This window comes from Pteropus medius, unplaced genomic scaffold (genome assembly GCF_902729225.1).
Source record: "Pteropus medius unplaced genomic scaffold, Ma_sr-lr_union100, whole genome shotgun sequence".
In the NCBI taxonomy this organism is placed as follows: Eukaryota; Metazoa; Chordata; class Mammalia; order Chiroptera; family Pteropodidae; genus Pteropus; species Pteropus medius.
In genome coordinates this window covers 4,388,290-4,414,257 of record NW_024340692.1, presented here as the reverse complement: position 1 = coordinate 4,414,257, position 25,968 = coordinate 4,388,290, and the positions used below count along the sequence as shown (strand labels likewise).

Genomic DNA, 25,968 nt, shown 5'->3' with positions numbered 1-25,968 from the left:
ATTGTGCCTATTTTTCCCTTTTGGCAAATTCTAACTTTGAATTATGGAGAATAGTCTCACTGAAGGAGACATTCTCTTTCCCAGAAGTATAGCTCTCTAAATTTGAATTATTTCATCTAGAACAAAAGCTCAAAGCTTCAGCAGGGAAGTCTAAGCTCTGGGAGATAAAATCCTATCTAACAGTTCTATGCAGGTTGTTAACCAATCTGGATCTTTTTCAGATCTGTCCACCAGAGAGAGATGCACATACACTCTTTAATTTTTGTGGAAGTCTATTGGGTGAGTAACTATGAGATTAGAAATATAGACATTTATATTACTTAAGGATAAATATTGGTGAATGTTAGTCTAAATTTACAAGTAGGAAGAAAAACACTTTTCCTGTTGCCTATAATATGCAAGAGCATCACTACTCATATTGGAGTGGTTACTTCACCTTGTTATACATATCTATTTTGGTTTCTTTCTTCCATCATTGCCCTCGCTCCTACCCGTTAACATTTCTGCTTTCAAATTGCCCTCTTTAAATCAGCCAGGAATAATAATAAATAAGCTCAATACTTAACAATATGTATCTTTAAAGAATGTACCTTGCTTACAGACACTTGAATACAGCTTTGTAATTATTCACCATAAGGTTATGAATTAAATTATTAGACTTGCCAATTCTCCTCTCTAATTTCTAATGGCAGTGGTGGTGTAGTAGTGGTTTCATGCTTCTAGTTATACAAGATAAAAGTGGTATTTCTAGATGTTACTAAATTTTATTAATAATCAGATAAATGCAAATGAAAAGAATATTAAAAAATGATGTATCACTTTTTTGCCTATCAGATTGGAAAAATTTCAATATCACAAAAACATCTCATGCTGGCAATGGCAGCGGGAAGTAGACACTCTCACAATATGTTGATATTTCTTTAATTTGATACACTCATTGTGGACTATGTATAAAAATTAAAATATGCCATCAAATTTTGTTGATTCCTCAAAACACATCATAAAAACAGTTGATGAAGCAAAAGGCGTTTATTAGATTCCTGCAGTAAGGAAGAATACCACTTTGGCAGTGTCTTGAAATGAAAAATTAGGGCCACTTAGTTTTTGGGTTTTAGGGATTGGAAATGAATAATTTTAGGCAGGTTATTGCAAGTCAAGGAAATGTTTGGGACTGGGCAATAGTATTAGATTGGTGGGTACAGCCAGGCAATAGTTTTGAATCATTTCTTAGTAAGTAACCTGTTAGTTTTCAGAAACAATCTGTTTAGTAAGTTCACAGTCTTATCTTCCCAAAACAACTATTAACTAGAGCAAGCAACCAATTTATTTTTGGTTGGTCCTAGAATTGTTTAAAATAAGTATGTCTAGTCCTAGTATTATTAAACATAGGGACAGGTAATTATGTTGATTTTGGCTTTTCAATGCTTATCCTTTTATCCACCCATTTCTATTCTAGAAATGTATACTATGACTTTAAAAAGACAAATATGTAAAATATACCCACAAGGACAATATTTTTATTTTCATTTTTAAGTGAAGGAACAAGTCAGAAATAACATTGATGACTGGACAAATAATTTACAGGCATTCATAAAATAGATTACAGAATAGCCATAAAAATGTATATTTTTTTCATGTTGATATAGAAATGGGTCTATGCTATCTTGTTAACCCATTTCCTGTTTGCCCCAAAATACATGCCGGCAGTGCTTATGGCTGCAGCATTTGCTCTGGGATAACAAACAGATTATATTCCTAATTTTACTATCAAAGTTTGCCACAAAATGATTTTTGCATTGCTCTAGTATATCGATAGTCTTTGGAAACAAATGATATTCTATTTATAGAATTCTGTTTTTTAATAGTGGTATTTCCATTTACAAAATATAGTAACTCTTGATCTCTGAAAAAGTCAAATCCTAGAAAATGTAGCATTTCCATGCATGATGTTAACATCGTTCTCAGTTAGCCGAAGATTCATTTGATGAATCCAATTTATGTATACACTTCCATTACATTAGGAATAGAGACAAGTTCTGTTTAGAAATAACTCCAAGAACAGTTTTTATATTTTATTTTCACATTGAAAACCAGTCAGCCTCAAAGAACATGTTTATGTAAAATTAAATTAATGCTGGCAGCGAGCTGCATTTTGTTTTTCTAAATGGGAAATGGGTTAAGTAAAAAATATATAGAATTACAACATATCAGTGAGCATCTGTTTGGCATTGAGCAGTGATATGTTAGAGCTGGTTCCTACAGGCTTATGAGATCACAGAGCCCTTGAGAGCCAAATACACCCGTCCCTCCATTCACGCAGATTATCTGTTCCACATGTCTATTTTTTACGTGCAAGGAAACTGCATAAAAAAGAGTCCACCAGCAGGAAAAAAAAATTCTAAAGATGTAGGCCAATATAAGTCATAAGAATATTTATTTCACATATTTTCCCAAAAAAATGCTAATGAAAATTCAGAAAAACCAAAATAAATTTTATTTGCTGTTGGTGTTTGTACTGTAATCTAAAGCAATCAACCTTCTCTTTTTAATTGGCGCAGAGTCACTATCTTCATGACTTGAGATATTTGGAATTACTACTTTGGTTTCATTATTTATGTTTATTTTTTTGGATGATCTTTTTCCAACCTGGTCTTTTTCCAAATTTTCATAAATTTTTTGATATTCACTGCAACATTTAAACAAATCTTTTTGAAATTTTAAGGCTCGTTGAATGTTTGGATCAATACCTAGAATTGTAGTTTCCAGTTTTGTGGCCAATTGAAGAGCTTTGTAAATATTTTTTGCTGTTAATGAAACTGGTTCAAGGTCATTGCCATATTCATTGGCAGAATGGGTTTCAGATATTAAGTGTATTAATTCATTATCAATTAAATCGTCATCAATCAGTAATTCGTTAATATCATCTACATTCAAATTGTCAGAGCCTTCTTCTTGAAATTCATTTAATAAATTAATAATGCCAGTTAATCCCTCCTCAGTTGTTGGAACCGTATTCCCTGGTACAACCACTTCTGGCCATATTGCTTTCCAGCAAGCATTTAAAGTTGATAGCTTTATATCATCACTTGATACAACTTAAAACTGTGTATTTATTCCAGGCTTCTGTAACTGAAAGTGATTCATTATCTTCAAGTTTATTAAAAATGTCATTAAAACTAAGTTTAATATAATTAATCTTAGAGGTGGAAATAATGCCTTGATCTAAAGGTTAGATCAAGGAAGTTGTATTGGTGGCAAATATGCAACTTTCACATTTGGATGTTCTAAATTGTGTGGATGACCAGGTGCATTATCTAATAAAAGTATTTTAAAAGGAAGACATTTTTACTTCATAGAAGTTTCAGCTTCTATAGCAAAACATTTGTAAAACCAATCCCGAAAAACATCTGTAAAACCAATCCTGGAAAACATCAGTAGTCATCCATGCTTTTTTTTTTTTGCCATCCAACGAACAGAAAGATCATTAATAATTGTGTGTTAGTAAGTATTAGTTCTTTATACATTTCTGAGTTAAGCTATTGTTTTCTAGGAAGAGTAATTGCCAATAATGAAAATAAAAGAACCGTGTAAAATGAGACCGCGTAAGTGGAAACTGCGTATAAAAAGTCCTTGTGAACGAGGGGAATATTTATATAAAAAAAAAGCATAAAAATATCGTGTAAATCGAGGATGGGTTTTTTTTTTTAATTCTGCAGTCAGAGACTGCATGTTGGTTGCCTGAAATTAGCCATAGTGTCAGTATTTAGAATATTTACATCAAGGAAATCAGCACACCGCTGGATTCAAAAAACGACTAGCATAGACAAACTCTAAGACCATTTATTGTTTTGGTCAGAAGTGGTAGGCAGTCCAGCAATGGATCAGTGACTAAATAATATCATTGAGGATCAAGGCTCTTTTTATTGTTACCTTGGTAGATGTACCCTTACATTTCATTGTTCAGAACTGGTTACATAGCCGATCTCAGCTATAAGAAAGTCTTGGAGAGACAGTAGCTGGCAATAGGGAACAGGATAGCGTGATTAGAACATTAATCTCTGGAGTTCTACCTATTATTACTGCAAACAATTGGGGTTTATCAAGAAGGGTGGACTAGGAATGGAAAAGCAATTGTCAGGGAGGAGGAGAGCTCCCCTTCTTTAGCCTTCTTAAGTTTTTCTGGCTGGACAAATAACAAAATTGTCATGAAACTAGATTAACGAAAAAAAATTTAATATGTGCATAGAGGAGAATCACAAATGTTGCTCAGGGAAATGATGAATCAGACAGCGTTTTATATATTCAAAGAAACAATAAATTTGTGAATAATTGACAGGACCAAAAAAAAAGTCAGTGCTCATTAGAAAAGAATTTAAACAAGGTTTAGGTATTCATTAGCGAGGAATCTATACAAAATTTGGGCTCGGATAGAAAGTTAATAAAAGGAAACATGGCTTGTTTCTACAGGCCCTTTGGCCCTGGATCTCTTAGCTCTAGTGATACGATTGTCTCTCAGCCCTCCTAAAGCAAGGAGGGCACCTTCCTTGCTCAGGGGAGATTTGTTTCCTGTATTCAAGGAGACAAGGGAGGTTAAGGTACCCTTCGGCACCAGCTGCTTATCAAATAACTTTAATTTAAAATAATCAACATGCCATTGTGTGATATTTTGGAGTGGCCTGTCCTGGGCCCCCAGACAGCTACTAGTGTGTGTGTGCACGTGTGTAAATATAAAATTAAATGAATAAATGAATAAATGCGTATTTTTAAAAAACATTTATTTATGCATCAGAAATGTGTTATTCTTTTATATGTAGGGTGGGAATGTAGGACTTTGGGAAGACTTTTACTTTTCTACAGTTGCCCCAATTTTTTAAGTAAACACATATTATTGGAGTAAATAATAAAAATATTTGCACTTCTGAAAAAAATTAGAATGCGAAACCACTTAGCATAGTGCTTGGCACATATTATATATTTAATGCACAATGTTCTCTGGATTTAAATATTTTATATTAATTTACATATCTTAAAACTTTCAGTATAAGTCTATGCCTACCTCTATTTATATTTATTCCCAAGTATTTTGTGTGCTCCTTTTATGCTAAATGTGAATGAGAGGGAAGGTTTATTGAGAGAGAAGGCAAGGCTGGAAAGGCAGGTAGGGACAAGACTAGAAGCCCTTGACCGATGGGGAAAAAGTTTGGATTTCATCCATGAAAGACTGAGGAGCCATTAAAAGAATTGATCAATGTACAGCCGAAACTTATTGAATTTCGTTAACCAATGTCACTATAAAAAAAAAAATTAAATTAAATAATAAAAATAAAATAAAAGAATTGATCAAAAGGGTAACATAATCAGAGTTTTGCTTTAGAAGGATCATTTCTGTTGTAGCACACAGAATGGGGATCGAAGAAACAAAGGACCAGAGCGGCTGGGAGCAACAATTATGGCAAAGTTTTGCAGTTCTAAGAATTGATACTGAAGGGGCTTAATTATCAAAGTACCTGGTGTTTGAACCTTATGGGGGAGGTTACTGAAGGGTCAAAAGGATGTGGCTCATCTGGTACTTAAAAAACCCTTAGGCTCACATGCATACAATGAGCACAAAATACTCTCCTAGTGTCAGAAAGGTACATTTGTGCCCTTAGGCCTGCTTTTGATTTTTTCTGATCCTCTCCTCTCATGTTTGCCAGTTTAAAAATGATGGAGATTTTAGTTGTCAACTAGTAAAAATGTTGAGAATGCATAGAAGGGGGAGGTGAGTGATTTGCATCAGGCCACAGCAAAGGTCCTGATCACAGATGTCTAGATGAGAAGCCATAAGGAAACAAATGAATATATTTAGAAGTAGGCTGGCATAGAAAGACAGAAGACTTAGAGAAAAAGTAATCTTAGGTTTAGAAACTAAGAGCTTGAGAGAGAAGATTCTAAGTTTTTTTTTCATTTGGGTGTCTAAGAGATTAGAAGTGTTATGAATAGGTAGAGGAGTAGTTTGGGAGGCTCCAGGGAGATGTTGGGAAAAATAATTAAGTTTTAGATATACTGAATTCAATATTGCCAGACGTTAAAATGGCACTGTTCAAATGGGAGTTAAAAACTCAAAACCAGAGCTTAGTTTATGAAATTACGATGTCAGGTGGACAAAAAGAATTGAAAATCGAGGACCTAGATTCCATACTTGCAGGAATGGATGACATCACGGGGGAGACTTATATGGGAAAATGTGAAGGTTGATGGCAGAAACAAGTATCACTTTGAGGGGCAAGAAGGGGATAATGGTTCCCTGAAAAAGGTCAGAGTTGGGGAAACCCAAGAGTCTCACCTATGCTGGAGAGAAATCTAAGGAGGATCAGTGTCAGTGATTTCGAGGGGTCTAGAATTTGGCAATGAGGTCATTATTGATTTTGGAAGCTGTTTTGGTGGAATGGTGGGGATGAACTGAATATCTCAAAAGGATTGGCAGAAAAGAGAGAAGAGTGAGGTGAATATTGTGACTCTAGGCCAAAAGGGAAGTGGGTTAGAGAGCACCTTTACACACAACTTTACCTAAGTAGTATTAGCATGTTAGGCAAACAAGAGACATGAGAATTGACCCTGTAACTACTAGAAAAACAGAAAACCTCCAAGTATTTTAAAATAGGCAGATTTATTGTGTATTTATATAACCTTTCTGCTTAGCACTCTTTATTAGCTTCGTTGCTTGACAAACTAAGTATGACTTAGAAAGCCTTCTGTGTTCTGGGTTCTTCCTTTACCAGCCTCATATCTTACTCCCGGCTCCCTTCCATCCTCAACACCGCACACAGAACTTCTTCCAGTTTTACAAATGCCTTATGCTGTTTATTGTTCTGGTGTTTGTTGCTTCCATTACTATCAATTCCTTCTCAGCTTGGTCAAAAGTTCTCTATAGAGCCTCTTGGGGGTGCTCAAGGTTGATATGAACATATCCGTCTGTATTTGTATTATTGTTTTTCTATCACCTAGCACCAGACTGGGTATATAGTCTGTATTTGATAAATGTTGAATGAACAAATAAATGAAGATTGCAAGTCTTCATGTTGCGCCCATTTTTCATTAAAAAAAATGCAGTACAGTATATTTGGCATTTATTCTTCCCACACAGTATTCGATTTTGTGATTTTGTTAAAATAATAAATTTCATAAATATTATTTTAAACTTGTAAAATAAAAAAGCCCTTATCGCGTTACTCTGTTGTAAATTTCCATTTCTAAAATTGTTTTGTCCTTTCCATAAGCTCTTTGCTTTGAAGCAGTTATCCTCTTTCTGGCAAAATTATTAGCAAGCGGGATGGGCCTCCTTTTTAAATCTAAATGACTAAATTCAAACCAATTAAAGTTTCAGTGCTGCAAGAATCAAAAGAGGTTTTAATCTCTATATTTGCATTTATGACCGTTGGCTCGCCAAAAACGGACAGTAAAGAAGGCCTCCTACACCTGGTTTCAGGTTGTTTACAATCAATATGAAACCATTTCAGCATAAAAGGCTCATTTTGCATTAAACACCCTTTTGCGGGGAGGAGGTGGTGATGGTGAAGATAAAATTCTTAATCAAAATCCTGCCAATTTGCAATATTCTTTGGGGAATAGGCTTAAGCCAAGAAACAAAAGAGGGGATTTGGTTTTTCAGTCTCCCTGAGGCAGCAGCAGATTGTGAAGCAGCTACGAAACACCAAGTATAAATTATCAACACGATGAAGACGTGTGTGCGTGTGTGTCATGGGGATTGGGGTACTGGGAAAGGCGGGGGGAGGGGGCTAGGAGAGACAAAGCCCGTGTTAAAGATCCAAGGACTTTTTGCGAGGTACCTCGTTACGTAATATTTATGAAGAAAGGCGCTGCAATAGCATCAGCACACTGACCCGCAATCTTTCGACCCCGTTTACGACAAGGTGGGATACAATAGGATTGGGAAGGGACAAGAAGCGCCATGCAGAAAGAGAGCGGTCTAAACAGCGGGAAACCAACCACTGGTGCATAAGCCTAGGTCAGAGAATTTCCCCACCTCTCTGGCATCAGACCACAGACCCCAAGAGACTGTTCTAGCTCTAAAGATCAGCAAGGGAGCTAGCTTTAAAATGCAGGATACAGGACTCGACCTTTTAGATGTTTATTCAGCAGGCAGGAGAAAAGGTGTTAGGGCTCAGAAATCTGCATCTTAAGTCAGTTCTCTAGGCATTCTGAGACGGTACCCCTGGCCCCCACCCTGAGAACGCCAGACAAACGTGGGCCGGGAGGTGCTCGTGCGGGGACGAGACGCGCAAGGCGCGGGACAGCGCGCAGCCGCCGCTCCCCAGCAACGGCGCATGCGTCTGCTCGCCTTCCAGGGAAGCCGCGCAGCTTCGCGGGCCCGGCTCTTCCAATCGGAGCGCGGTATTCTCCGAGGGCGTATCCTGGAGGGGTTGGCGGCGGAGGCGGGAGCAAGGGGGCGGGCCCGGGCGGGGCCGGAGGCCTGAGAAAGTCTGCGAAGGCCTGCGAGGGGAGTCGAGTCTCCTCCGGAAGTGGCCGTTGTAAACAGCGTCTCCCTGGGGCTTGTCGTCCTCCAGTCCCCCTTTGCTATTTGTTCACCCTCCCCGGGTCCTAGAGTCCGTCCAGTTCCAACAGATTTTCTCTGCCCCACCCCCTCCTCCCGCGGTCGTCCTGAGCCTCATTCTACCATTGAGATTTGAAGCTGCCCCTGGGGTCTTGGGTGTACGATCTGGACCACGGGAGACCCGTGAGGTAACCACGGGGTGCGGGGTCTTCGAGGCAAACGATTTGGTGGGGAAGTATTCAGAGGAAAGGTATGTGTGAGGTGCTGCAGGGAGGGTTATGGAGGACGCCGAGTTAGTTTGGGGCTGTTCTGGGGCTGTTCTTGTCAGTGGGGACACGCCTCCAGCTCCTTGGTTGAGCCTCTCCTCTCACCTGGAGGAAGTTCTCCCTGGAGCATCCTAGTCACACTCTGCTGCTCTGGTACCCAGAGGACTGGGTAAGGGACCAGCGGGCAGGACCAAGAGGGCCTGGACTTGGAAGTTTCTTAGGTTTACAACTCCGGACTGAGGGGCTCTTTCCTGATCATCAGTAAGCCCTTTGAGGACAAAGACCATGCCTTTTTCATTCTTAAAAAACCAAACAAACAAAAACCCGGCCACATACACGACACTATAAATGTTTGGTAGATGAAAGAATGAGATGTACAAGGCTGCCTTCTGTAGCTTCTACTGCTTACCCACTAGGACTCTAAGAGACTTAGAAAAGTCTGCTATCAGTTTTCCTGACACTATTCTGCAGGAATTGAGCCTCCTTTTGACTGTTCTTTATTCTATTATGGTATTTATCCTAGGAAAATACATATATATTTGTTATAAGCAGATCACAAATGATACTGTGTAAGTTTACTTGAGAAGCAATTTCAGTTGGTTTCCAATTATTTTGAATACATTATAAATCGATGTTTTATAGTTTTATGACCTTGGAGAAAAGAACCTACCCTTTTGTCATTTGTTTTATTGAACAGTTAGTGCCTAGTAACAACAAAAAGACGATAGAGCAGGAAATAAACATGCTTTTTCATGAAATGAAGAAGAAACAAAGGCAATGCCACCTGCTAAGAGGAAAGATGAAGAGAGTAGTTTCAGTCTGGAGCTTTCTACTAGTCCTGGCCTACTCTTTTACTGGGTGTGAATCCTCAGGCCAATCATCTAAGCTCCCTAGGCAATCGATTTATTATCTGCCAGACAAGGAGGATAGACTTGGTCTCATTTACTTCTAAAATTCTTTGTCTCCGCCCTTTGTCTTGGCCTTGTTTTGATGATAACCAAACATCCCCTTAAAGGTGAAATATACAAGTGTGCAGATAGACAGCCCAGAACAGATTGTGGTTACTACTGAAGAGAGCAGTGTGTTAATGGAAGAAGACGGACCTATGAAGTCAGCCAAATGTGATTTGAATTCTAACCCTCCTACTGAATATCTATACACAAGTTACTCATCCTTTCCAAGTTCTCATCTGTGAAATGTGCATAATAATCTCACAGGGTTATTGGTAGGATTCATGGGATCAGGTATAGTATAGTATCTGGCATGTAGTAATAATAGCAGTTTTTATCTTTTCATTCTCCCTCCCCTTCCCTTTTCCCCTGATCTGTGCAGATACGCTGAGAGATGAGTACATTCTGGATGACCCACTAAAGGACTCAAATGTGAGGTAGGAAAACTTTGTACCAGCAGTGGCTCTGGAATCTAAGGTCAAATTGTCTTTCTGGCTGGTGCTTCCTCTCAGGATGTCCAGATCCTTGGTATCTTGGCTTCGGTTGCTTATTACCTCTTTCTAAAGAACTTTTTATTGAGGAATGATATACATAACATCCCCTCTTTTATTTTAGAAGGAATGGTGAGAATAGTTTAGCTCCAATACCAAGAAAATTCCTCTATTAATACATTAACATAAAAATCTGATTTAAACTTTGTATTTATCCATCACTGTTACAGCATCCTGAGTTTAACCCAAGCCTATGGAAGTGCCATCTGCACTGAGTATCTACTGGAGGTCTGAGTCATCTTTCATTAAGAAGACCCTGACTTGTAGTTAATTTGGATTTGGGGAAGAATGATTTGTGTTTGAGAAATCTGCAGCAGGGAGCAGGAGTGCTTCCCTGACAAGTGAGGTCTCACATGTTCCCTGGCCGGGGGCCAGCCATGTTTTAAAGGCCAATAGCAAGGCACACAGCAGAGCTCTGGAGTCAGCCAATTTGGGTTTGAATCCTAATTCTGTCACTTATTAGAGATGCAACTTTGGACAAGTGACTGAATATCTTTAAGCTCTCGTTTCCTCAGGTATCAAGTGGAGTATATATTAACAGTATCTTCCCCTTGGTGTTAGTGTAGAATGAAATGAGATTATAGACGGTTCTTAATATGATTCCTGAGAAGGGCTATTTGTCACAGTTGGAATGATGACAACAGAGAGTGACTGAGGTATCAGTTTGTTCATAGATAATGATGCATAGAATATTTTCAAATGGAGAGCATTATTTAAAGAGTTATACAGATGTTGAAGAAAAGGCTGACATTAATTACATATCATAAGAAATTTATTCATGTAGATTTGCCAAGTTATTGTTTATCATAACTTGTAGAGTTTAATAGGGAAGTTTCAAGTAAAGCTAGGAATACATAATATGTGGGGACCCTGCATTCTTTGACTTAATTTCCTATTCCATTTACATTTTCATTACTGTACCTAGCTATTGTCATCATCATTCCTTACCTTCTTTTCACTCTGGTGGAAGAAAAGGGAGATTTTGCTACATCTTCTCTGCCATATCCGATAGCATAGAAATCCCATCATAGTTTAAATTCAACCACTGACCTAAGTTTGGCCCTTTGTTGATGTAGTTATCCTGAAATATACAGAGGTAGGCCCTTGAACCCCAGTGTTATTAAGAGCTGACATCAGAGAGAGAGGAAGAAAATAATAGTTATGTAAAGGAGACTTTAGATAGGTTTTTTTTTTAATGATGATGAATTTAAAAGACAGATATTACTTACATAATCTAAAACTCACCATTTTAAAGTGTACAATTCAGTGGTTTTTTAGTATATTCACTATTTTGTACAGCAATTATTTATCTGGGAAGGGGACTTTAGCAGGTCAGTTTTGAAAGTTCATGAGGCAGACTGAACCAACTTTTAAGATCCTCTTATCATATATCTGTTTTATGTGAATGGGCAGACTTCTTCCACTTTCACCTGCTGCTCAAATTGGCCTGCAGTGCTTTCCATTAAATATTTGTCAGCTTTTTGGCGGTTCTGTCATATGCAGCCTTATTCTTTTCCGCTGATTTCTTTGCAGGTTTTGTGGTTGTGATGGTTTGCCCTTCCTCATTTGTATTTTGTCGTTCTTCTTGTAAATATTGCCCTTGATTATCTAGTTTCTCTATCTAGTTACCTTAGATAGGATTTATACAAACTCCCTCATTTAAATTAATAAAGATATTAAGCTATAGAAAAATGAAGAGACTTTATAAAAGACACACAGAGGCGTGGCTGGTGTGTGAACCCATTTTTGTATTTTACCTGTCACTCAACTTCTTTTTTTGTCTTTTTAACCCTGCGAGAGCATTCTCAAGGTTCTTATCCATATTAGTTTTCTCTTGTTGTGTAACAAATTACCACAAAGTAGTGCCTTAAAACAGCATACATTTCTTATCTCTCAGTTTCTGTAGATCAGGAGTCTGGGTACAGCTTAGGAGGGCTTTCTGTTAAGTTTCACTAGGCCGTAGTCAAGGTGTTGCTTGGGTTCTTATCTGGAGGCTTGACTGGAAAGAATCTGCTTCTCAGTTCATTCAGATTGTTTGCAGAATTTATTTCCTGTTGGCGTCTGTATGACTGAGGGATGTGGGTGGCTTTTTACTGGCTGTGTGGTGGAGGCTGCCTGCAGATCCCTGCCATGTGGCCCTCTCCATAGGTAGTTCCTAGCATGGCAGTTTGTTTCTTCAAGACCAGGAAGAGATCATCTCACTTCAGTTTACTAAGGTAGTGTCTTATATAACAATGTGATTGTGGGATGCATCGTCTTGCCATATTCTATTAATTAGAAACAAGTCACAGGTTCTGCGCACAAAGGGGAGGGTTTTATACAAGAGAGAAACACCAGGGGGCAGTGGTGGTGTGGACCATCTGCCTTTTTTTATATTATCCATATCAGTGATCTGGAAATCAATGAAAGTTGCTCCTGAGCTATAGAAGACACTTTCTAGAAGACCATTCAGATTTGAAGATGTTAGATACCAAAATAATGCACTGAAAATTGATGATTCTCCTACTTTAGCTTTATTGAAACAACTTTATTAAATTTAAACTACCTCTTCCCACATTTCTCTGCTCAAGATAAAAACAATACAAAAAACAAAACAAAACAAAACAGAAATTATTAAAGTCCTAACTATGTAAGTTCTTTTCCTGTGAGATAAATAGAGGTTCTCTTTGTGCCTGTTGTAACATATATGCACATATGCATATGTGTATTTAATCTTTTCACAAAAACTAACATTTTATATATGTACCTTTGAGTCTTGGACCTTACTTTTATGTGTAGAAGAGACCATTCTTTTTAGGTTCTAACTCTTTTACTTCTATTCTGAAGGTGGTTTCTCTGGAGTTTGACCTTTGGGGGCATGGTGGTAAGGTGAAAAGATTCAGTATCAGAAGAGCTTGCTTCAGAGCTTAGTGTCTCCCACTTAGTAGCTGACTGCCGATAGGCAAGTCACTTATCTTCCCTGAATTGAAGTGAGGATAATAAACCTCAGGTAAAATAACTTATGGTTCAACAGTGGCCTTGTATAAAAATCTTGGGCTTTTGAGTTAGTTACAAGTTGGAATCTTGGTCTTATAAATATGTGACTTTTGGCAAGTTACTTCTGATCTCTGAGTCTTCGTTTTCTCTGTTGAAAAGTGAGATAATCTTTACATTGCAGTATTGTAAGTATCAGAGTTTTGTATATAAAGTACCAAATACAGTGCTTGGCAATGTAGTAGGTGCTCCGTAAATTAAGGACAGTGTTATTTGTCTGTCTACCACTATTCCTAAGCTTACTTAGTCTTTTAGGTCCCTGGAGAAATGGGATGCCCCGCCCCTCATCTTGGTAAAAATTACATCCTCTTTGTCCTGGGTCAGACTGTTCTGTTATCAGCTGCATGAACCACTGACTGCGTTAAAGACCTCTTGGTATCTGTCTGTAGAGCCATAGTCAGTTCTCAGCACTGTGGTTGAATCTGCATCCCAGTTGGCTTGAGTCCCTTTTCTTTCATTAATCACACTGAGAGTTGTAAGGGCAGGGACAGAATGGTTTAGCATTTTTGTTTGTTTATTTTGGTCATTTAGATATCCCTGAACACCAGCAGTTTTACTAAACAATTCTTTTATTACATCTTTACCCCAGACAGAATCACCTCAAGTATCACCTATTTCCTTTTAATCTCAAATATATGAGGTCGATATAGTTATCTGCTTATGGTTGAGGAAGCAGGCTCAGAGAGTGTAAGTGATTTGCCCATGGCCACATACTTGTAAGATATTTTTTGGAATCCTAACTCAGATCTCTCTGAGTCCAAAGCTCATGGTCTTTCTTAGGATATTGGACTTCTGCTGAGGATACCAAGAGGTATTTGTGGCATCTTTATATTTGTGTCTGTGTGGACTTAATTATTGTTATTTATTTGTTTAAAATGTTTACCCATAGACTCCTTCATACTGTAGTAAAGTAACTTACTTTAAATGGTTGGCTCTGTATAATTTGGAATATCTCCCATAGAAGAGAGTTCCAGAGAGAAGGCCGGTATAAGTGACAAATACTCTGCTCTTTCCTTCTTCCTCTTTGATCCTTTAGGAGAAGACCTTTGAAAATTACCATGGGATCTTTTATTTGGGAGTACTTTGGCCTTTTATTGTAATGTTGCATTAAAATATTTCATTTATGGAAAAATATTCAGGGATCCCAAAATGACCCTTGACTTCATTTTCTTTCAAATGTCTTTCTGTGGCCTACAGATAGGCACTACATATTCCTTTTCCAGTTCAAGAACAATTTGTCACTATTTTATTATAATTTTTTATTTGAGAAATGAAAACAATAGTATTAGCTTGTTTTACAAGAAGGAAAATCTTTCCAACATTTTGTTATTTTTACTGCTAATCTTTTTTTAAAAGAAATAAAACATGGCTTTTAAAAATAGAAGTATTTATATGTTTGTTAGACAATAATTTAAAAAATACAAATAAGTTGTAGAACAAAAGAAAACTCACCCAGTCTCAGGACTCACATATATAACCACTGTTACATTGTTTACTATTTTAACAGACTTCAGTACATCTAACCTGTAGCCACAGACATCTTGGACAATTTTAATCATTAGTAACGAAGTATATCCTTAAGAAACAGTGGGGTATTTTGAAAGAGTTGGAAGACGTCATGAGTTTAAACACTTCAGGTAATACCACTGGAGATAACCAAAGGTAAGTCTCCACTCTTTTCCTTCAGTTGAGGATTGCTTTTGGTGGCAGGGATCAGGGAGAAGTTAGTAATTGGAGGCACTGATTGGAAAAATTCTCATGCAATGTAAGGGAAGTAGAAATTTCATGGGACTGCATGAGTAGGAATGATGCTTCATGGGAACTGGAGCTGGAACTGGATTGGACACTTTGTGCCATAAATTTTGCTCCTTTGTTAACTCAGTCCACAAAAGTCAAAATGTCTATCTTTGTCCCTAGATACTTGCTTATTCTTTTCCATCTCTCTAAATATTTCTACTTACATTTCAGAATTACATAAGCAGAATATGGTTCTGCTTAGTCACATTTCTGTGTGGTTATTACTTTGGCTTGCCGTAATCTCTGTGGCTCTAATTCAGTCTCTTCTTTCCTTATTGCTCCAACTCGCCTTCACTTTAAGCTTTCTTTTAAAGTCCTGCTGCTAACTGCTCTTTTACTTGGAGAATATATTCTGAGAATTGCTGTTGCTATTCTTTTTTGTACCATTGATATCTCCCTTTGGGTGAGGTATCTTCACTTCTGATATGAATAATATAAAACTCTGAGTCTATAATATAAAACCGAGCCACTCAGAGATTGTAACCCAAAGTGTGGTTTACAATGAAATAAGTACAGAAGTTGAAAGTAAATGTTTTGAAACTTTTATAGTCATGTAACAGTAATTTTCTGTTTGTCGAATCTAATAACTAAACACTTAAGGTTATATTGTATCCGTTTAAAATTTTTTTTTAGCTATCCATTTAAATTTATCTTGTAACAGCCTCATGGGGTGGGGACAATATCCCTTGCTCATATTTAGTTTGAGAAGAACTGATTTAGACCGCATTGCAGCAAGAATGTGTGTGTGGGGCGAGTACCATGACTAAGAGGTACTTCACCAATAAATAGAGTTTGCTACTTAAACATTTTCCACCTATCTTTAGAAGCTACCTAAAATCCTTTCTGGAGCAAGGTAAGGAATAAATGAATAAGATATAAATTTACTTTGCTAAAATTTTATTTCAAAGAGGACTTTTCCTTTTATCAAATGTTGCGAGGGTTAGGAGTGGAATCTCATCAGCTTGTTTTCCACCACCATGGTGAGGAATATGGTTCAAAGGCTGCTGAATAGAGGATCTTCAAGGTTCCTTCTTGGTCTGATATTCTATTTTATATATGTATATATACATACATATATGTATAGTTTAATGAAAAATTTAAAAAATACAAATGAATAAAACAGTGAAACCACTTATAATCCTACTACTTACAATTAACTACTGATAATATTTTGGTATATGCTTGTCTAGACCTCTTATGAATATATAAGTGTATATTTAAAAATTAAGAATATTTTATATTTATTATCTGCCTTTTAATTCAAGGCAGACATATCAGTATACACATAGTATAACTTTTAATGGCTAAATTACTCTTCAGATTCTAGAATCTGAATAAATGAAGTTTTTAAACTGCTGTTTATCACTAATCTACTTTCTGTTTCTGGAGATTTGCCTTTCATGAACACTTCATGTAAATGGAATCATACGCTATGATTTTCTGTCTGGCTTCTTTCACTGGGCATGTTCTTCAGGTTTATCACGTTATAAAATTTATCAGCACTTTGTCTTTTTTAATGCTAAACAGTATTCCATTGCATGGTTATACCACGTGTTGGTTACCCATTCACCAGTTGATAGACATTTGGGTTGTTTCCACTTTTTGGCTACTATGAATAATACTGTTTGCGTACATTTGTGTACAAGTCTTGTGTGGAATGTGATTTCACTTCTCTTGGGTAGATTATTAGGAATAGCGTTATTTCATTGTATAGTAAAATTCTGTTAATTTTTTTCAGAAACTGCCAAATTGTATTCTAAAGTAGCTGAGCCATTTTACATTTCCACCAGCAAGGTTATGAGGTTTTAGTTTCTCCACATCCTCGCCAACACTTGTTATTTTTGACTTTTTGATTATAGCTGTTGTAACCAGTGTGAAGTGATATGTAATTGTGATTTTAACTTGCAGTTTCCCAATGAGTAATGATGTTGAGCATCTTTGCATGTGCTTATTTGGCCATTTGTATATCTTCATTGGCGAAAAGCCTGTTCAGTTCTTTAGCTCATTTTTAAATTGGGTTATTTGTCTTTTATTATTGAGCTTTACTAGTTCTTTATATATTCTAGATACAAGTCTTTTATCAGATATATAATTTGCAAGTATTTTCTCCCATTTGTTGGCTTGACTTAAATTTTTAATATCTTTGAAGTGCTAAAGTTTTTAATTTTAATGAAGTCCAGTTGTTTTCCTCTATGGATTGGTTTCATGTCTAAGAAATCTTTGCCTAACTTAAGGTCATTAAGATATTCTCTGTTTTCTACTAAAAGTTTTATAATTTTAGTTCTTGCATTTAGGTCTGTGCTCTATTTTAAGTTACTTTTTGTGTATGTTGTGAGGTAAATTCATCTTTTTGTGTGTAGATAGAAATCCAGTTGTTTCAGCATCATTTGTTGGCTGACTTTGTTGCAGAAAAATTGCAAAACTCAGATCAGCAAGAAATCAAGCCACACTCGGAGGGTTGGAGAACTCAGGTTTATTACACCGGCGGTCCCAGAAGAGCTAGTGCTCTGCAAATCTGGGCCCTGAGCTTAGGGGCAATTTCGCTTTTATACCTGCATTGTTACAGTTGGCATGGGCTGATTTACAGATTCCAGGAGTTGCTATGGGCAGTTACAGAGCAGGAGAATTTTTTTTTTTTTTTTTAAACAGGCACTAAGGCAATACAGCTAAAGGGGAGGGTGAGTTCTCAGTTGACCCTGAGATCGTTGGCCTATGCAGCAAGCATGTTTACAAAAACAGAGCAAAGAATTGATTACAAAGTTAGCCATTTAAGTGGGAAATTCCTCTTCATTCCTCCCTTTCGATGCCCTTTAAATTTTTATAGGGCATCAACCTCTTGATTTTCCTGGGTTAGGGGCTGGTACTTCCACAACATAAAGATCTTTGCTGCAGTTTTTCTCTCTACTATAGCTTCTATAAGGGAGGTAGTTGACTGAACAATAAGAGGCATCAGGCAAGGGAGAAGGATGCAGGCCCCAAGGAGGAGGAGTACTGTTCCAACTAAGGTTTTAAAGCCCCGGAAAGTAGAGAACCAACCTCCAAAGAGGTTATTAGGGTACCATCCTTCCAAATCTGGATGGGTACATGAGCTGTTTTTTCTAATGTTAGTAGCTATATCAGTTACAGCCTGGCCATTGTCATCTATTTGGAGACAACAATTGGATCGGTTAAACTTTCCGCATACTCCTCCTTCTTCCACTAGCAAGTAATCTAAAGCTAACTGGTTTTGATATATTGTCACATGCATCTGAGATGTTGTGTAGGCAGGAGTTCTAGGGCCAAGGCTGTCTGGTTAGTAATGATCTCTAGTACAGCCTGTAACCTGATAATTCGATTAAGCATGTATATGGGAGTCTGGTAACCCCAGCTCCTATCTTGTGCCCAAGTTGTGGGGTCATAGTATTAGATAATCCTGTGGGGTGGCCATTCATCCTCTCCCCATTTTTGTTGTCCCCCTACTTCAACTTTAAGTGAATTCTTAGTTCTGGCTTTTAAGTCTTGATATAAGAGAATACCTAGCTCATTTCTTCCTTAGTCTGGTAGGAGGAAGAAGCCAGGTTGAATGATCCCAATGGTGTAACTTCCCTTCCAGTTTGCTGAGAGTTGGGCGTAAGCCCTCTTCCCACAAATCCAGAAGAGACTATCTGGTGCTTCCCAACTCCTGGTGTCAGTGGGGTTGAGGGTTTCCTAGAATGTGCCAATAGCTGGGATGGCGCGGAAGGGGTTAGGGACCGTACCCTCTTCTGTAGTACAGTTTGTGACAGTTGAGCTTTGGTCAAAGGAGTGGCACAAGGAGGAGGTAGTTATAGTGCTGTTGGGGCCCAATACCAGAAAGGAGTTTGGGGCTACCAGTTTAAGTTTGTGTGATTTAAAAAATAGCCTTCTTTTACATGGAGTTTCCCTAACCCACGGACTGTATCTTGGACTTATCTGGCCAAGACATTCTTCTCTTACTACTTTGGAGGAGAGGACCCAACTCTTAGGTCGATCCTCTTCATGTTGAGCTACCGTGTGGTTCCACTGGAGGTGGTAAAAGGCATCTAGGCTAGTTCCCTTCCAAGGCCAATCTTTGCTCATGAGTTCTTCTCCACACACTCAACATTTAGTAATATCAAGTTCATGGGCTATCCTCTCAGCAAGGTCGACAAAGAGGTTCTTTTCCAAGGTTGAGAGGTCTAGGTTTTGGCCAAAGTTTCTTTTAAGTGGGTCATAAATTGGACTGAGCCCTGGAGGTGGCTTAGGTTTGTCTGCTCTATTACTCACTGTACAGTCTCTTTGACTAGTTGGTCTCGGGCATAGTCTTAGACTCTTCTTCCATCTGAGATACCTATTTGCCTGTAGTATGTCCAACAGGCCCATTTTCTTGTTGCCCCTGTGCATGGACATTGGCAGATGTATCCCACTACATATTTGGTTTTTATCCATCCTATCCAGTACCTTCTGCCAGCATAAGTGCAAATGTTAGCTGATCTGTAACAAGCGGCTGATTGATGGGTATATAAGGTAAAGGTCTGCTGGATCCAACCACCTATTCGGATGGCCCCTATGCATTTATCACATTGATGTCCGCCTCAGGGGTGAGCTTATAAGTATCAATAAAGTCCTATATAACTACCCAGCACCCATAATTCCTGTGTAGGGTGAGGTGGGAGGCACCATTGCTTGGATGCTTGGATTACCTGAATATGAAATCCTACTTGAATTAACAAAACAACCAATGATGATTAAACAAAGTTTCTAGAATCGTAAAAAAAGTAACAAAAATGAGTTTAGTCCAAACATGTAAGAATTGAGAGGATCCCTACATAGGTTAGATAGGTTAGGGCTAAAGTGATTCTTTGACTCAGAGTCCAATTGGAGGGCGTGACTGAGTCCAAACCTAAAGCAAGCAGTAGGACAAGTATACTAAAGATGGTTAGGGCTACAGGAGGATAACAATACATCTGGGCAGTTCGAACAGTTGCTCCTCAGTCTTCTGCCTTGCATAGACTGGCCAGCTTCCAGGGGTGGCCAGAGCAGGGCTGAAGATCTCAGGTGGATATCCGCTGCCTCGGAACGTGACTTGGAGGAGCTGATCAGGAAGAGGCTCTGCAGTCCAAGTTTCTTGTTTTTCTGGGGATGTTGCTCTCTTTACCCGGATGTGGTGGATCCACAGGATGATACCTGTAAACTTAACAGCAGTGGGAGTTGCTAATATAACAGTGTGAGGCCCAGTCCAGCTCGGCTGGAATGGCTCCTTCTTCCAATCTTTAACCCGTACTTCATCTCCTCCTGGCTGATAGGGTGGACCCAATTCCCTAAGGGGATAAGGGCTCTTTCTAAAGTTTCCTGAGTGATGTGGCAGAGCATCCTTCCGAAGGCCTGAAGGTGTTGGGACATTTCTAGGTCAGCCATTAATCAAGGGTCTCCTTTTAACTTCCCTATCACTGGGGGAGATCTCCCATAAAGGATTTCAGAAGGGGAGTAGCCCAAAAGCCTTGGGGTGCACCGTGCACGGAGTAGAGCTAAAGGCAGCAAATCAATCCAAGATAACTGGGTTTCCTGACAAAGTTTAGCTAGAGTAGTTTTGAGGATCCGGTTCATGCATTCAACTTTCCCTGCACTTTGTGGTCTGTAGGCTTTGTGAAACTTCCATTTACTCTCTAGAGCTTTGGACAGAGTCTGGACTATCTCAGACACAAAGGCAGGTCCATTGTCAGATCCTATAGAGAGGGGTAGCCCATATCTTGGAACAATTTCCCTCAGTAAGGCCCTAGTTACTTCTCGTGGCCAGTCAGTGCGTGTAGGAAAAGCTTCAGCCCACCCGGAGGAGGTGCAAATTAACACAAGCAAGTATCAGTGGCTCCAGCAGGGCTTGACCTCAGTAAAGTCTACTTCTAGGTCTTCGAATGGCATAGTTCCAATTGTTTGCACCCCTGGTTTAGATCTGGGCCTTTGACCAGCGTTGTTTTTTGCACAAGTTACACACCTAGCACTGATCTGGGCGCACAGGATTGGGAGCTTGGGTATGAACAGGCTCTCTAAAGTAGTCTTCCCTAGGTGAGTTAACTCGTGGTGTTGTTTTACCAGCTTAGCTGCCAGTGCAGCGAGAATAGAGTCTTTGATCTGGAAGCTCCTGCCAGCCCTCTTTCCTCTTAGTTCCCCCTTCACTTAAAGTCCATTGTTCTTCTTTGTTAGTGTGTTTTGGGGATAGAGGCAATTCTGGTGCCAGGAGAACCTTGAAGACTGGCTCAGGACCCATTGTGGCACTCGGTTGGTTGGCAGCCTCCTTAGCTACTTGGTCTGCTAGTTGGTTTCCCCTACTGATGGTCGGTTCCTCTCTGGTGGCCCTTGCAGTGAATGACTGCCATTTGGGAAAGCTTCCAGACCACCTCTAGCAGTTGCAGGATTTCTTCTTTGTTTTTGATTTCCTTTCCTCCCGCCGTCAGTAATCCCCTATCCTTATAAATAGCCCCATGTATGTGCAAAGTAGCAAAGGCATACCTTGGGTTGGTATAGATATTGGCCCATTTCCCATCAGCCTTCTGCAGTGCCTGGATAAGTGCCCATAGTTCGGCCCGCTGTGCTGACCAGCCCTGTGGCAGAGCCTCAGCTCTGACTACCTCATCTGTAGTGGTTATTGCATAGGCAGCTTTGCGCTGTCCTTCATGGATGAAGCTGCTCCCATTGGTGAACAATACCGGTTCTGGATTCTGAAGAGGAATGTCTGTCAGGTCCGGCCTACTTGAGTAGACTTCATCCATGACCTTTTCACAATCATGGTCAGGAGGCCCCTCCTCAGTGAGCAGAAACGTAGCAAGATTCAAGGTTCACACAGTCTCGAGGTGGACTTGTGGATTTTCGCAAAGCAGTCCCTGATAATGAGTTATCCTGGCTTTGGTCTGCCACTTATGCCCTTGAGTATTCATTAATGCAGTAACAGCATGGGGGACCTTTACGTTTACATTCTGTCCCAGCTTGAGCTTGTCCACTTCTCTGACTAGGACTACCATGGCAGCTAAGGCTCGGAGACGTGGCAGCCATCCCACGGCCACTGGATTGAGCCGTTTGGACAGATATGTAATCGGGTGCTGCCATGGCCCAACTGTTTGTGCGAGGACCCTCAGTGCAGTATGATTCTTCTCATGTATGAAGAGATTAAAGTCCATGTCACATCCAGTAGTCCTAATGCTAGGGCCCTGGTTAAGAGTCTCTTAATTTCTCTGAAAGCTTTTCTTGTTTAGAGCCCCATTCCAGGGGGTCTTTACTAGACCCAGCTGTGCACTCATACAGTGACCTGGCAATTTCAGAGAAACCTGGTATCCAGATCCGGCAGAATCCAGCAGCCCATAGGAATTCATGGACCCCTTTCTCAGTGTTTGGCCAAGGTATTGAACAGATGGCCAATTTCCTCTCTTGTCCAAGTGCCTGATGTCCTTCTGAGATAATGACCTCCCGTTTGCAGATTTGAGCCTTTTCCATGACACTTTGTATCCCATGGAAGAGAATAGGACCAGCAAGGCTTTAGTACCTTTCCAGCGATTTCCTTGGGTAGGGCTAGGCAGTAGTAGGTCATCTATGTACTGCAGCAGAATGCAGTTCAAAGTCTCTCCCGGGAATGCAGCAAGATCTGAGGCCAGTGCCTCACCAAACAGGGTGGGTGAGTTCTTGAAGCCCTGTGGCAATCTAGTCCAGGTCAATTGCGTCTTTCTCCCGGTGTGTGGGTCTTCCCACTCAAAGGCAAACAAAGGCTGGCTGGCCAGTGATAACTGGAGGCAGACGAAGGAGTCCTTGAGATCTAGGCAGGTGAACGAGCTTGCTTGGGCAGATAAGAGACTCAGGAGGGTGTATGGATTTGGGACCACTGGATGGATGGTGACCACTGCATTGTTGACAGCGTGGAGGTCCTGGATGGGGTGGTAGTCATTCCCTCCCAGCTTCCTGACCGATAAGAGTGGAGTGTTCCAAGGTGACTGACACTAAACTAGAATTCCGGTGTCGCGCAAACGCTGGATGTGGTCCCAAATCCCCATGTGTGCTTCCCGTGGCACTGGATATTGCCTTTGTGTGACAGGAGTGGCACCTGGCCTCAGGTCCACCATGATGAATGCGTGATTTTTGGCTAGACCTGGGGGCCCCTTTTCTGCTCAGACAGTTGGGAACCCTTCTAACAGACTAATTGGATTTGTTCTCTTTCCAGAGAATAGAGACGCCATTCGTCCTCCCTGGGCATAGTCACAGCCATCATTAGAGCAGGCTGGCTCCTCAGTGTGAGACTGGTGGGCTTTCTGGGGGCAAAGGTGATTTGTGCTCCAAGTTTTGTTAATAAGTCTCTACCTAAAAGGGGGATGGGGCACTCTGGTAGATACAGGAACTCATGAGTCGCTAGGTGGCCCCGTAACTGACATGAGTGGACTTTACAGAACGAGTGAGTGACTTGGTCCCCCGTCGCCCCAACAATAGTTACTGTTCGTAACTATTCATAAAGAGAGCCACAGGTGTGGTTACCACAGAGTGTCCAGCCCCAGTGTCTACGGTAAAAGTCATTGATGGCCTCCTACTTCTATTACGACCATAGGCTCCTGGGGGCCTAGGATCAGGGAGCACAGTCTCCCCTAGCCTGACTGTGCTTCGGCCAGGCCTATAAGATCTTGGACGACTGGCTCAGCTTGGTATTTTCCTTTACGAGGTTGATTGAACTTCTTTGGCTCTTCAGATGTCCTCTTGTTCTTCCAATGGCCAGTCTGTTTGCAGTAGGCACATTGGTTGTGATGTAATGGTGGTCTCCTTTTGGTTTCTCCCTTCCATGGGGGAGCAGCAGTCTGTTGTACTGGGCTTGGGTTCCCTAATGCATCTGCCAGCAGAGATACCTTTCATTTCATCCACTTATCAGCTGTCTTTTGGGCCTCCTGGTCGCAGTTCACAAACACCTTGTTTGCGACTTCTAGTAGTTGGCTGTTGTTCATCCCAGCAAAGTCTTCTAATATCTGAAGTTTGCGGTGGATGTCAGTTCAAGATTGAGCCACAAATGCCGCGTTGACCATATGTTGTTTTTTTTGCACTTAGGGGTCAAAAGGGGTATATACCCTGAATGCCTCACACAGTCTCTCATAGAACTCTGTGGGTGACTTTCCTGTCACTATCCAGTACATAGCTCTAACAGTGGGGAGGTCTAGGGTCCCTTTTGAAGGCCATCCTACCCTGAAGGCAAGCCATTCAAGCTCGCAAACAGTATGAAGTTTTCTCAGAGTCATCTTGACCCTGTAATCCTCTGAGAAACCTTTCTTAAAATTTTTCAACATACAATTTAAGACAGTTGGCTTAGAGGAACCTCCTCCCATGCCTCCCGCAACAATAATCACGCCACACGGAGGGTTGGGGATAGGGTCGGTGAGTCTTCGGAGGGGACGTCACTCGCTTCGCCAGTCTTTGGCTGCACCCCTCGTAGGGATTTTTCAGATGCCTCTTAGCATTGATGGGTCGGTATGAACCCCCAACCTGTCCTACTGGAGTAGACTGCTCATGGAGATCCAGTGGGGCCACCGTAAGCTGTATGAGAATTGCCATGGAACCGCAGATTGGGGCTCAACTCTGCTTTATGGCAAGGCCACATTTTAGCCTCTCAGCATTCACCCTCTTTTGCACAACCGCCCACCATTCCTTAACTTGTTTGCTAACTTGTGAGGGCGCTTGGTTGCACTCTGGAGGGTGATGGAGCTCCCTCCGCTTTCTTAGTGTTGACAAAACTCTTCTCAACCTGTGATGGTGATGCAAAGACAAGAGTGTGTGCTCCCTCCAAAGAGGAGACCATTCAGGTGCTCATCTGGCTGTGTCCCCCTGCGGGGAACTTAGGTGATGCTTAGACGTAGCAGACGCAGCTTTGTGACTTACAATCTGATACTAGTCTGATGCTTCCCTGGACTGTATGCCATTCACTACGGACCCACAGAGTGAGCCCAAACGAACTCCATGGCCTTTAGGGGACCTTAAGGGTGCTCAGCCATGGAGCTACAAACTTGTACCTGACCACTAAGCCAACCAGGACACTTGTTCATTCACTCATTCACACAGCAGGTTAAATCATTGCTTCCCCCTCTTGGAAGGCCCTGAGCTATGTCTTTCCCTCCTTTGGAAGACCCTGATGTCTTCCCTCACTGGGAAGACCCTGACCTGTGTCTTCAAACTGAAGACTAAGAGGTGATCAAGCTCCTCTTCCGTCCAGTGTTGGGACCTGACTAGGCAGTTGTGTATGGGGTCTTAGCTTATCCTGTGGCTGTTCCTGGTGAGTTGGTCCGTCTCTCCTGTGAGTCTGGTTGGGGGCTCAGCCGTCTGGAGAGTATGAGTGCCGGTCAGAAAGAGAACCCGGAATGCCGTCAGGTGGCACGCCTCCCCGTTGGTCTCAGAGCCCCTCTTCCCTGGCCTGGCCGAGCCACCAGTCTAGCAGCTCAAGGGCCGGCATAGTTGAGAATCTTGCTGGGGCCCCCAGAAAGGTTGCAGAAAAATTGCAAAACTCAGATCAGCGAGAAATCAAGCCGTACTCGTAGAGTTGGAGAAGTCAGGTTTATTATGCTCGTGGTCCCAGAAGAGCTAGTGCTCTGAAAATCTGGGCCCTGAGCTTAGGGGCAATTTTTCTTTTATACCTGTGTTGTGACAGTTGGCATGGGCTGATTTACAGACCCTAGGAGTTGCTACGGGCTACAGGCTACGGACAGTTACAGAGCAGGAGAGATTTTTTTTTTTTTTTTAAACAGGCACTAAGGCAATACATCTGTTCAAACGGGCACTAAGGTAATACATCTAAAGGGAAGGGTGAGTTCTCAGTTGACCCCGAGATCTTT

The 25,968-nt window shown here is 40.5% G+C and overlaps 1 protein-coding gene across 8 annotated transcripts in view; it reads left to right on the top strand.

The window, feature by feature from the left end:
• Positions 1 to 8,459: 8,459 nt before the first annotated feature.
• CCDC171 (coiled-coil domain containing 171) overlaps positions 8,460 to 25,968 on the top strand; it is a 265,767-nt gene continuing 248,258 nt past the window's right edge. For 6 of the 8 annotated variants that reach the window (XM_039873897.1, XM_039874057.1, XM_039874232.1 and 3 more), the window contains exons 1-3: positions 8,460 to 8,742; positions 10,153 to 10,207; positions 14,862 to 15,016. In XM_039873897.1, coding sequence (XP_039729831.1) covers positions 14,973 to 15,016 — 44 coding nt within the window. In that variant the 5' untranslated portion in view covers positions 8,460 to 8,742; positions 10,153 to 10,207; positions 14,862 to 14,972. Of the gene's footprint in view, positions 8,805 to 10,152; positions 10,208 to 14,861; positions 15,017 to 25,968 lie in introns of all 8 variants that reach the window. The other 2 variants (XM_039873809.1, XM_039873836.1) reach the window with 2 other exon arrangements.